Consider the following 11,929-nt stretch of genomic DNA (forward strand, 5'->3'; position numbering starts at 1 on the left):
TCAAGCGGTTCTCCTACCTCGGCCTCCAGAATAGCTGGGATTACAGGCACGCGCTACCACGCCCAGCTAATTTTTATATTTTTAGTAGAGACAGGGTTTCGCATGTTGGTCAGGCTGGTCTGGAACTCCTGACCTCAGGTGATCCACCCGTCTTGGCCTCCCAAAGTGCTGGGATTACAGGCATGAGCCACTGTGCCCAACCTCCCTCCATGTCTCTGTCTCTATCTCTTGGTCTCCATCTCTGTCTCTCTTGCCGTTTTGTCTCTGTCTCCCTGTACCTTTGTGCCTTTCTCCTCTCTTTTTTTTTGAGACGGAGTCTGGCTCTGTCGCCCGGGCTGGAGTGCAGTGGCCGGATCTCAGCTCACTGCAAGCTCCACGTCCCGGGTTCACGCCATTCTCCTGCCTCAGCCTCCCGAGTAGCTGGGACTACAGGTGCCCGCCACCTCGCCCGGCTAGTTTTTTTGTATTTTTTAGTAGAGATGGGGTTTCACCACGTTAGCCAGGATGGTCTCAATCTCCTGACTTCATGATCCGCCCGTCTCGGCCTTCCAAAGTGCTGGGATTACAGGCTTGAGCCACCGCGCCCGGCCTCTCCTCTCATCTCTGTCTCTCTGTGTCTCTTTTGCTCTGTCTCTCTCATCTCCCCATCTCCCATCTCTCTGACTCTTTCTATCTCTGTCTTCTTTTTCTTTGACACAGAGTCTCACTCTGTCTCCCAGGCTGGAGTGCAGTAGCGCAACCTCAGCTCACTGCAACCTCCGCCTTCCAGGTTCAAGCGATTCTTCTGCCTTCGCATCCCAAGTAGCTGGGATTAGAGGTGTGCACAACCATGCCCGGCTAATTTTTGTATTTTTAGTAGCGACGAGGTTTCACCATATTGGCCAGGCTGGTCTCAAACTTCTGACCTTGTGATCCGCCCGCCTCAGCCTCCCAAAGTGCTGGGATTAGAGGCATGAGCCACCTCACCCGGCCCTCTGTCTTCTCTTATCTCTCTCTCTCTGTGTCTCTCATCTCCCCGTATCTCTATTTCTGTCTTCCTCTCTTGTTTCTGTCTCTCTTTTGTCTTTCTCTGTCTCTGTCATCTCCCCATCAGTCTATCTTTTTTGTTGCTGTTGTTTTTGAGACGGAGTCTTGCTGTGTCACCCAGGCCAGAGTGCAGTGGTGTAATCTTGGTTCACTGCAACCTCTGCCTCCCAGGTTCAAGTGATTCTCCTTCCTCAGCCTCCAAAGTAGCTGAGATTACAGGCACCTGCCACCACACCCAGCTAATTTTTGTATTTTTAGTAGAGATGAGGTTTCACCATATTGGTCAGGCTGGTCTCGAACTCCCAACCTCAGGTGATCCATCCGCCTCAGCCTCCCAAGGTGCTGGGATTTCAGCCGTGAGCCACTGCACCCCACCATCTCTCTATCTCTATATATCCTGCTCTCTCATCTCTGTCTCTCTGTCTCTGACTCTTCCCATCTCTGTTTCTCTTTCTCTGTCTTCCTCTCTTATCTCTGTCTCTCATCTGTCTGTCTTCCTCGCTTATCTCTGTCCGTCTCTCTTCCTCTGTCTGCTCTCTGTGTGTCTCTTTCTGTTTCCATCATCTCCCTGTCTCTCTCTCTGTGTGTGTGTGTCCTCCTCCTCTCCTCTCTGTCTCTCTGCCCCTCTCATGTCTGTGTCTCTGTCTCTGTCATTCCCCTGTCTCTCTCTCTGTCTCTGTCATCTCCCTGTCTCTCTGTCTGTGTCCTCCTCTTCTCATCTATGTCTCTCTGCCTCTCTCATCTGTGTCTCTCTCTGTGTCTCTGTCTCCGTCATCTCCCTGTCTCTCTGTCCTCCTCTTCTCATCTATGTCTCTCTGCCTCTCTCATCTCTGTGTCTCTGTCTCTGTCATTCCCCTGTCTCTCTCTGTCTCTGTCATCTCCCTGTCTGTGTCCTCCTCTTCTCATCTATGTCTCTCTGCCTCTCTCATCTGTGTCTCTGTCTCTGTCTTTGGTATCCCCCTGTCTGTCTCTGTCTCTGTCATCTCCCTGTCTCTCTATCCCTCTACCTCTGTGTCCTCTCCCTCTCGTCTATGTCTCTCTGCCTCTCTCATCTGTCTCTCTGTCTCTGTCATCTCCCTGTCTCTCTATCCCTCTACCTCTGTGTCCTCCTTTCGTCTCTCTCTGCCTCTCTCATCTGTCTCTCTCTGTGTCTGTCTCTGTCATCTCCCCGTCCCTCTATCTCAGTGTCCTCCTCCTGTCTTCTCTGTCTCTCTGCCTCTCTCTCCAGTGTCTGCCTCTGTCTCCCTCCATGTCTCCGAGCCCCTGCCTGCCTGCCTGGGGTTTCCCCGACTTCAGGGCAGCGGAAGGAAGGCCAGCAGGTCTCCACTTCTCCCTTTCACAACCTCCTCCCCCTGCCCCCACCCTCGGGGCCTTCCGCGCAGGGCTGGCCTGCACTCCCCAGGGGGCTGGGGCTCCTCCGCACCCTAATTCATCTCCCTAGGAGCCTGGTCAGTGAGTCAGACCTGAAGGAAGTCGAAGGGGGGCCTTGACCCTGGACTGGGCTTTCCCCTGGGCAGGTCCCAAGTCCTCACCATCTCCCCTCTCAAGTCTCCCATGACGTTCCCACCCCTGCTCCTGAGAGCAGAGCTGGCCGCAGCCATGACCTCGCAGCTTCTCCTGGCCCTTGTCCTCTGGGCTGGCTGCCTGCCCTGCAGTGGAAGGAAAGGTATGTGGGGGGGCTGGGGGACCCAGGCAGACGGACGTGACGCGTGGACTGGCCTCGGATCATGTCTGAGGTGGGAACTCACGCGCCTCCTGTGTGCCCACTGGTGGGATGGAGTTACCCTCCCATTGTACAGATGGAGGAACTGAGGCACAGAGAGGCAGAGTGCCATGTTAGGGGTGGAAGGATGTCACCTTGTGGGTGATGGGGCCTGGCAGTCACAGCTTAGAGGTATCCATAGCGCTGCACAGACATAAGTACGGATTCAAGTCACAGTCAATCATTTTGTTTCTTCTGGTGTCTGTTTTTTGAGACGGAGTCTCTGTCGCCCAGGCTGGAGTGCGGTGGCACCATCTCGGCTCACTGCGACCTCCACCTCCTGGGTTCAAGCGAGATTCTCCTCCCTCAGTCTCCCGAGTAGCTGGGACTACAGGCGCCTGCCATCACACCCAGCTACTTTTTGTATTTTTAGTAGAGACGGGGTTTTACCATGTTGGCCAGGCTGGTCTCCAACTCCTGACCTCAGGTGATCCACCCTCCTCGGGCTCCCAAAGTGCTGGGATTACAGATGTGAGCCACCGCACCTGGCTGACATTCATTTTGCACTGGAGAACTTTTCCATGTCCTTGAAGACAAAATGGTTACAGCAGGGCATTGTGGCTCATGCCTGTAATTCCAGCACTTTGGGAGGCCAAGGCATGAGGATCACGTGAGGCCAGGAATTCGAGAACAGCCTGGGCAACATAGTGAGACCGGCCCCCACCAATCTGTACAAAAAATTTAAAAATTAGCTAGATGTGGTGGCACGTGCCTGTAGTCCCAGCTACTTGGGAGACTGAGGTGGGAGGATTGTTTGAGCCCAGGAATTGGAGGCTGCAGTAAGCTATGATTGTGCCGCTGCCCTCCAGCCTGGGTGACAGAGTGCGATACCTTGTCTCAAAATAATAATAATAATAATAATAATAATAATAATAATAATAATAAATAATAATAATTTATAGGCTGGGTTTGGTGGCTCACACCTGTAATCCCAGCACTTTGGGAGACCAAGGCAGGTGGATCACCTGAGGTCAGGAGTTTGAGACCAGCCTGGCCAACATGGTGAAACTCCATCTCTACTAAAAATACAAAAATTAGCCTAGCATGGCAGTACATGCCTGTAATTCCAGCACTTTGGGAGGCCGAGACGGGCGGATCACGAGGTCAGGAGATCGAGACCATCCTGGCTAACACGGTGAAACTCCATCTCTACTAAAAAATACAAAAGACTAGCCAGGCGAGGTGGCGGGCGCCTGTAGTCCCAGCTACTCGGGAGGCTGAGGCAGGAGAATGGCGTAAACCCGGGAGGCAGAGTTTGCAGTGAGCCGAGATCCAGCCACTACACTCCAGCCTGGGCGACAGAGCGAGACTCTGTCTCAAAAAAAAAAAAAAAAAAATTGCAAAAGAGAGAACACAGTAAAACATCTCCCTCTTACCCAAGTTCCTCTCTGTAGATGCTTAAACCTCAGCTTCCCTGTCTGGAAAATGGGCTGATAGTTCTCACTTGGATGCACTGCAGTGGGGATAAAAGATGACAGATGCCTTTCGTCCATGTACCTATTTATTCCACAGGCCTTTATTAGGCACCTACCATGTGCCTGGCACTGGCTGGCAACGTGGCAGAAGCCCAGCGCACAGGAGGGCTGTGACAATCTGGGGGTAAACCAGAAGCTCACTCTTTCTGTCTTCCTGCAGGGCCCCCAGCAGCTCTGACACTGCCCCGGGTGCAATGCCGAGCCCCTCGGTACCCAATCGCTGTGGATTGCTCCTGGACCCTGCCGCCTGCTCCAAACTCCACCAGCCCCGTGTCCTTCATTGCCACGTACAGGTCGGAGAGCCTGGAAGGGGACCTCGGGGACACTGGACTTCCTGGAGAGCCCTGGGGTCAGGAAAACTGGAGACCCAGACATCCCGAACCCCAGGCCGATGGAATTCTAGGGCAGCCCTGCCAAATAGAAATATACTTTCAGGGCCAGGCACTGTGGTGCATGCCTGTAATCCCAGCACTTTGGGAGGCTGAGGAGGGCGGATTGCTTGAGGTCAGGTGTTTCAAACCAGCTTGGGCAACATAGTGAGACAATGTCTCTACGAAAAATTTAAAAAATTGGTCACGTGCAGTGGCTCATGCCTGTAATCCCAGCTACTCCAGAGGCTGAGGCAGGAGAATTGCTTGAACTCAGGAGGCGGAGGTTGCAGTGAGCTGAGATGGTGCCATTGCACTCCAGCCTGGACAACAGAGCGAGACTCCATCTCAAAAAATATATAATAAAATACTTCCTGGGTTGGGCACCGTGGCACATGCCTATAATCCCAGCACTTTGGGAGGCTGGTATGGGAGGATCACTTGAGGTCAGGAGTTTGAGGCCAGCTTGGGCAAAATAGTGAGATCCTGTCTCTACAAACAATTTTTAAAATTAGCTGGGCATGGTGGCTCATGCCTGTAATCCCAGAACTTTGGGAGGCCGAGGTGGGTGGATCACGAGGTCAGGAGATCGAGACCATCCTGGCTAACACGGTGAAACCCCGTCTCTACTAAAAATACAAAAAATTAGCCGGGCATGGTGGCGGGCGCCTGTAGTCCCAGCTACTTGGGTGGCTGGGGCAGGCAGGACAATCACTTGACACAGGAGGTGGAGGTTGCAGTGAGCCAAGATCGTGCCACTGCACTCCAGCCTAGTGACAGAATGAGACTCCGTCTCAAAAATAAAAAAAAAAAAAAAGAGGCCGGGCGCGGTGGCTCAAGCCTGTAATCCCAGCACTTTGGGAGGCCGAGACGGGCGGATCACGAGGCCAGGAGATCGAGACCATCCTGGCTAACACGGTGAAACCCCGTCTCTACTAAAAAAATACAAAAAACTAGCCGGGCGAGGTGGCGGGCGCCTGTAGTCCCAGCTACTCGGGAGGCTGAGGCAGGAGAATGGCGTGAACCCGGGAGGCGGAGTTTGCAGTGAGCGGAGATCCGGCCACTGCACTCCAGCCCGGGCGACAGAGCGAGACTCCGTCTCAAAAAAAAAAAAAAAAAAAAAAAAAAGAAAAGAAAAAGAAAAAAATTAGCTGGGCATGTTGGTACCTGCCTGTAGTCCCAGCTACTCGGGAGGCTGAGGTGGGAGGATCACTTGAGTCCAGGAGTTTGAGATCAGCCTGGGCAACATAGCAATATCCTGTCTGTACTTAAAATCAAAAAAATTAGCTGGTTGTAGTGGCACACATCTGTAGTCCCAATTACTTGGGAGGCCGAGGTGGGAGGCTCACTTGAGCCCAGAAGTTAGACACCACCCTGGGCAACATACTGAGACACCTGTCTGTAGTAAAAAATATAAAAATTAGGAGTGGTGATGCGGCGCCTGTAGTCCCAACCGATCTGGAGACTGAGACAGGGAAGATCCCTTGAGTCAGGAGTTCAAGGCTATAATGAGCTAGGATCCTGCCACTGCACTCCAGCCTGGGAGCCAGAGGGAGACCCTGTCATGAATGAATGAATGGATGAATGAATGAATGAATGAACGGATGAATGAATGAATGAGCGGATGAATGAATGAATGAAGAGATGAATGAATGAATGAGCGGATGAATGAATGAATGAATGAAGAGATGAATGAATGAATGAATGGCTGACATCCCAGAAACCTTTAGAATCCAGGACCCTAGTATCTAGCTTGGGTTGTAATCCCCGACCTGAGCCATCAGGGGCACTGTGATGTTGGGGCCCATGCCCCGCTCCCGGGAGGGTGGCATGGCCACCACCAGGACCCCACCCCAGGATGCCCATCTGCTGCCCCCTCCTGTTCCTGCCTGTCCTTGGGGTCCCGGGTCAGGCCCGGCAGCAGGAGGTGCTGAGGCCACAGGCGCTCGCCGAGACGCTCAGCGAGTCCCACCCTGTGCAGGTTCGGCATGGCTGCCCGGGGCCACAGCTGGCCCTGCCTGCAGCAGACGCCAGCGTCCACCAGCTGCACCATCGCGGATGTCCGGCTGTTCTCCATGGCGCCCTACGTGCTCAATGTCACTGCCGTCCACCCCTGGGGCTCCAGCAGCAGCTTCGTGCCTTTCATAGCGGAGCACATCAGTGAGTGCGGGCGGCAGTGGGGGTGGGGGCGGGGCTGCCGTCTCCTTCCAGCTCCCCCCACCCCACCTCACCTCCCACCTGTCCTCCAGTCCTGCGGCTGCACCGTCACACTTCAGCAAAAATCTGACTCCTTTTTCCCCTTCCTCTACCAGTACGTGGAGCACCCCCATCACTGACAGCCCAGTCCCCTCCATCCTGAGCCCTGGCCCCACAGTCTGTCCTTCCCAGAGCAGCCACCAGAGGGCGCCTGAGAGCACCTGAGTCAGGGCCTGTCCCTCTGCCTACAGTCCTCTATGGCTCCCACCCGCCTTGGGGTCAAAGCCCAAGTCCTTCCTACTGCCCACCAAACCCTGGACAACCTTCCCTGTCTCCTCCATGCCCTCCCCTCCTCCCTGTCTCCCCCTTGCTCACTCTGCTCTAGCCACATGGGCTTTCTCGATGTTCCAACATGCCAGGAATGGTTCTGCCCCAGGGCCTCTGCATGGGCGGTGTCCTCTACCTGGAACACCTTCCCCAAAATGTCCCCATGACTTATTCCCTCACCTCCTTCGGGTCTCTGTGCATACATCACCTCCTCAGTAAGGCCTCTCCTGAGTAGATTATTAAAAATTGCAAGCCCTGGCTAGGCCCAGGGGCTCACACTTGTAATCCCAGCACTTTGGGAGGCCGAGGCAGGCAGATCACCTGAGGTCGTTTGAGACCAGTCCTGGCCAATATGGTGAAACCCTGCCTTTACTAAAAATATAAGAATTAGCTGGGCGTGGTGGCAGGTGCCTATAATCCCAGCTACTCAGGGGGCTGAGGCACGAGAATCTCTTGAACCCGGGAGGCGGAGGTTGCAGTGAGCTGAGATTGTGCCACCGCACTCCAGTCTGGGCGAGAGAGCGAGACTCCATCTCAAAAAACAACACAAAACAAAAAATGTGGCCACTGCCATTCTTGCACTCCCCAGCTTTCTCCTCTATTCTGTGTGACTATGGATTTCTTATTTCCCGCCTTCCCTCTGATGGATTATGAGTTCCATGAGGACAGGGGTAGGTCAGTTAAGGTCACCGCTATGTCCCCTCTGTGGCAGCCCCAGGCACGCAGTTTCTCAATAAATATTTATTGGTTGAGTCAGGCATGGTGGCTTACAGCTACTCGGGAGGCTGAGGCAGGAGAATCGCCTGAACCTGGGACCTAGAGGTTGCAGTGAGCTGAGATCGTGCTACTGTACTCCAGCCTGGGTGACAGAGTGAGACTCCGTTTCAAAAACAAAAAACAAACCAAATAGATATATAATATGTTGGTTGGTTGAATGAATGAGTGAATGAATGACTGGACTTACTGTCCCCTGACACTGCTTCTTGCTTGTCCGTCAGTCAAGCCCGACCCTCCAGAAGGCGTGCGCCTAAGCCCCCTCACTGAGCGCCAGCTCCAGGTGCAGTGGGAGCCTCCCAGGTCCTGGCCCTTCCCGGAGATCTTCTCACTCAAGTACTGGATCCGTTACAAGCGTCAGGGAGCTGCCCGCTTCCACCAGGTGAGGAGGATGAGACGGACGCCGGGAAGGGCGGTGCCCGGCAGAGGGAATGGCGTCTACCGAGACCAGCAGGTGTGCTGGGCTCTCGCATAGAGCTTGGGATTCCGGGTGCATTAAATAAGAGCAGTCCAGGCCAGGCGCGGTGGCTCACGCCTGTAATCCCAGCACTTTGGGAGGCCGAGATGGGTGGATCACGAGGTCAGGAGATCGAGACCATCCTGGCTAACACGGTAAACCACCCCACCCCCTCGTCTCTACTAAAAAAATACAAAAAACTAGCCAGGCGAGGTGGCGGGCGCCTGTAGTCCCAGCTACTCCGGAGGCTGAGGCAGGAGAATGGCGTAAACCTGGGAGGCGGAGCTTGCAGTGAGCTGAGATCCGGCCACTGCACTCCAACCTAGGCGACAGATCGAGACTCCATCTCAAAAAAAAAAAGGGGCAGTCCAGCAATCTGATTCCTGGGCCTCTGACTAAACGGATGGAAAGCAGGGACTTGCACAAGCAGTTGCACACCTGCTTTTGTTGTTGTTGTTGTTGTTATTGTTTTGAGACAGAGTCTCACTCTGTCGCCCAGGCAGTGGCACAATCTTGGCTCACTGCAAACTCCGCCTCCCAGGTTCAAGCGATGCTCCTGCCTCAGCCTCCGCAGTAGCTGGGATTACAGGCACGTGCCACCACGCCCAGCTAACTTTTGTATTTTTAGTAGAGATGGGATTTCACCATGTTGGCCAGGCTGGTCTCAAACTTCTAATCTCAAGTGATCTGCCTGCCTTGGACTCCCAAAGTGCTGGGATTACAGGCGTGAGCCACCGAATTGTTCACTTTATTGATGGATTGATTGATTGAGACAAGGTCTCGCTCTGTCACCTAGGCTGGAGTGCAGTGGCGCGATCTCAGCTTGCTGCAACCTCCGCCTCCCAGGTTCAAGTGATTCTCCTGCCTCAGCCTCCCGAATAACTGGGACTACAGGCCACCACACCCAGCTAATTTTTGTATTTTCAGAAGAGATGGGATTTTGCCATGTTGCCCAGGCTGGTCTCAAACCAATGAGTTCAGGTGATCTGCCTGCCTGAGCCTCCCGAAGTGCTGGGACTACAGGTGTGAGGACTTCATCTGGCCAATTAACCATTTTAAAGTGAACAATTCTGGCCAGGCAGGGTGGCTCACACCTGTAATCCCAGCACTTTGAGAGGCCAAGGTGGGAAGACTACTTGAGTTCAGGAGTTGGAGACCAGCCTGGGCAACATAGTGAGACTCCCATCTCTACAAAAAATTTAAACATTAGTTGGGTGTGGTGACACACACCTGTGCCCCCAGTTACTCAGGAGGCTGAGGTGGGAGGATCACTCGGGCCTGGAAGATTGAGGCTGCAGTGAACCACGTTGGCACTACTGCCTTCCAGCCTGGGCGACAGAGAGACTCTGTCTACCAACTTAAATTAAATAAAATAAAAAGCATGGTTAGGCTGGGTGCGGTGGTTCATGCCTAGAATCCAGCACTTTAGGAGGCCAAGGCAAGCAGATCACTGGAGGTCAAGTGAAACCCCGTCTGTATTAAAAATACAAAAGTTGGCCAGGCGTGGTGGCTCGTGCCTGTAATCCCAGCACTTTGGGAGGCCGAGGCGGGCGGATCACGAGGTCAGGAGATTGAAACCATCCTGGCTAACACGGTGAAACCTCGTCTCTACTAAAAATATGAAAAATTAGCTGGGCGTGGTGGCGGGCGCCTGTAGTCCCAGCTACTCCGGAGGCTGAGGCAAGGGAATGGCGTGAACCTGGGAGGCAGAGGTTGCAGTGATCCGAGATCACGCCACTGCACTCCAGCCTGGGCAGCAGAGCAAGACTCTGTCTCAAAAAAGAGGGCCGGGCGCAGTAGCTTATGCCTGTAATCCCAGTACTTTGGGAGGCTGAGGCAGGTGGATCACGAGGTCAGGAATTTGAGACCTGCCTGACCAACATGGTGAAATCCCACCTTCACTCTAAAAATACAAAAATTAGCCGGGTGTGGTGGCGTGCACCTGTAATCCTAGCTACTCAGGGGGCTGAGGCGGGAGAATCTCTTGAACCTGGGAGGCGGAGCTTGCAGTAAACTGAGATTGCGCCACTGTTCTCCAGCCTGGGTGACAGAGCGAGACTGTCTCAAAACAAACAAAAATTAGCCAGGCATGGCGGCGGGCGCCTGTAATCCCAGCTACCTGGGAGGCTGACGTGAGAGGTTTGCTGGAGCCCGGAGGCAGAGGTTGCAGTAAGCCAAGATTGCCCCACTGCACTCCATCCTGGGCGACAGAGTAAGACTCTGTCTCAAAACAAAACAAAACAAAAAGCATGGTTAATATAGTGAGACCAGAGGTAAAGGGAGGTTTGGGGCCCTATCCCAGAGGTCCTGGTTTAGTCCTGAGGAGGAGAAAGAAGAGGATCCTAGGGATCAGAGTGTCTGATGAACAAAGACCCTCATGGGTGAGACGTCTGCAGGGGCTACTGTGGTCCAGGAAGGATTCATGAGAGAGGTGGCTCTGGGGGCCAAACAGACAGAGGCCAGGATTGGGAGGAACCCATGATGCTATTTGGGGTGGGGCCGCACAGCTGGGGCCAGCGTCCCAGATTGGAGCCTGCAGCAGGCAGGGAGGACTGGGGGCTCCGTGGTGTGGTTCTGTGCACAGCGGCCCCTCTCCATCTTCTCATTCTAATGACCTGACGCTCTCTTTTCCCTCAGGTGGGGCCCATTGAAGCCACATCCTTCATCCTCAGGGCTGTGCGGCCCCGAGCCAGGTACTATGTTCAAGTGGCGGCTCAGGACCTCACAGACTACGGGGAACTGAGTGACTGGAGTCTCCCCGCCACTACCCTGATGAGCCCGGGCAAGTAGTGAGGGCTTCCCACTGCCTCCAGACAGGACCTGGGTCCTCGCCACCCTAAGCCCCGGGACACGTGTTGGAGGGCGGATGGGCTCTGCTCAGGCTGGGCTGGAGTCCTTGCTTTGCTGCTGCTCAGCTGCTGGGCAACCTTAGATGACCAGCTTTTCCCTTTGAGCCTCAGTTTCTCTAGCTGAGAAATGGAGATGTACTACTCTCTCCTTTACCACGGTGTGGGGCTTACTGAACCGTCACTGTGAGATATTTTTTATTGTTTAATTAGAAAAGAATTGTTGTTGGGCTGGGCGCCGTGGATTGCACCTGTAATCCCAGTTATTGGGAAGCCAAGGTGGGAGGGTGGCTTGAGGTAGGAGCTCAACACCAGCCCGGGCCACACAGTGAGACCCCATCTCTAACAAATTAATATAAAATAAATTAGCCAGATGTGATGTGGCACACCCACAGTCCCAACTACTTGGGAGGCTGAGGTGGGAGGATCGTTTGAGTCCAGGAGGTTAAGGCTGCAGTGAGCTGTGATCATACCATTGCCTTCATGCCTGGGCAACAGAGCAAGACCCTGTTTAAAATAAAAAAAAAATCATAGTTGAGGCCGGGCCTGGTAGTTCACGCCAGTAATCCCAGCACTTTGGGAGGTTGAGGCAGGCGGATCATGAGGTCAGGAGATTGAAACCATCCTGGCTAACACGGTGAAACCCTGTCTCTACTAAAAATATAAAAAATTCCCCGGGTGCGGTGGCGGGCGCCTGT

At 53.9% G+C, this 11,929-nt stretch overlaps 1 protein-coding gene across 1 annotated transcript; it reads left to right on the forward strand.

Annotated features, from left to right (window-relative positions):
- Positions 1–2,394: 2,394 nt before the first annotated feature.
- Positions 2,395–11,610, forward strand: EBI3 (Epstein-Barr virus induced 3). The gene is made up of 5 exons (XM_010367259.2): positions 2,395–2,692; positions 4,424–4,556; positions 6,613–6,791; positions 8,153–8,310; positions 11,023–11,610. Exons 1-5 carry the CDS (start codon positions 2,581–2,583, stop codon positions 11,173–11,175), a joined length of 735 nt encoding a protein of 244 aa, XP_010365561.1. The 5' UTR covers positions 2,395–2,580; the 3' UTR covers positions 11,176–11,610.
- Positions 11,611–11,929: the final 319 nt, after the last annotated feature.

This window comes from Rhinopithecus roxellana, chromosome 8 (assembly GCF_007565055.1).
Source record: "Rhinopithecus roxellana isolate Shanxi Qingling chromosome 8, ASM756505v1, whole genome shotgun sequence".
NCBI lineage: Eukaryota > Metazoa > Chordata > Mammalia > Primates > Cercopithecidae > Rhinopithecus > Rhinopithecus roxellana.

Excerpts from the sequence above, each read along its gene's own strand:
- EBI3 (XM_010367259.2), top strand. The coding sequence starts at position 2,581 with ATGACGTTCCCACCCCTGCTCCTGAGAGCAGAGCTGGCCGCAGCCATG. Across the intron at positions 2,693-4,423 it reads GCCCTGCAGTGGAAGGAAAG|GGCCCCCAGCAGCTCTGACA; the intron begins GTATGTGGGGGG and ends GTCTTCCTGCAG. Across the intron at positions 4,557-6,612 it reads TCCTTCATTGCCACGTACAG|GTTCGGCATGGCTGCCCGGG; the intron begins GTCGGAGAGCCT and ends CACCCTGTGCAG.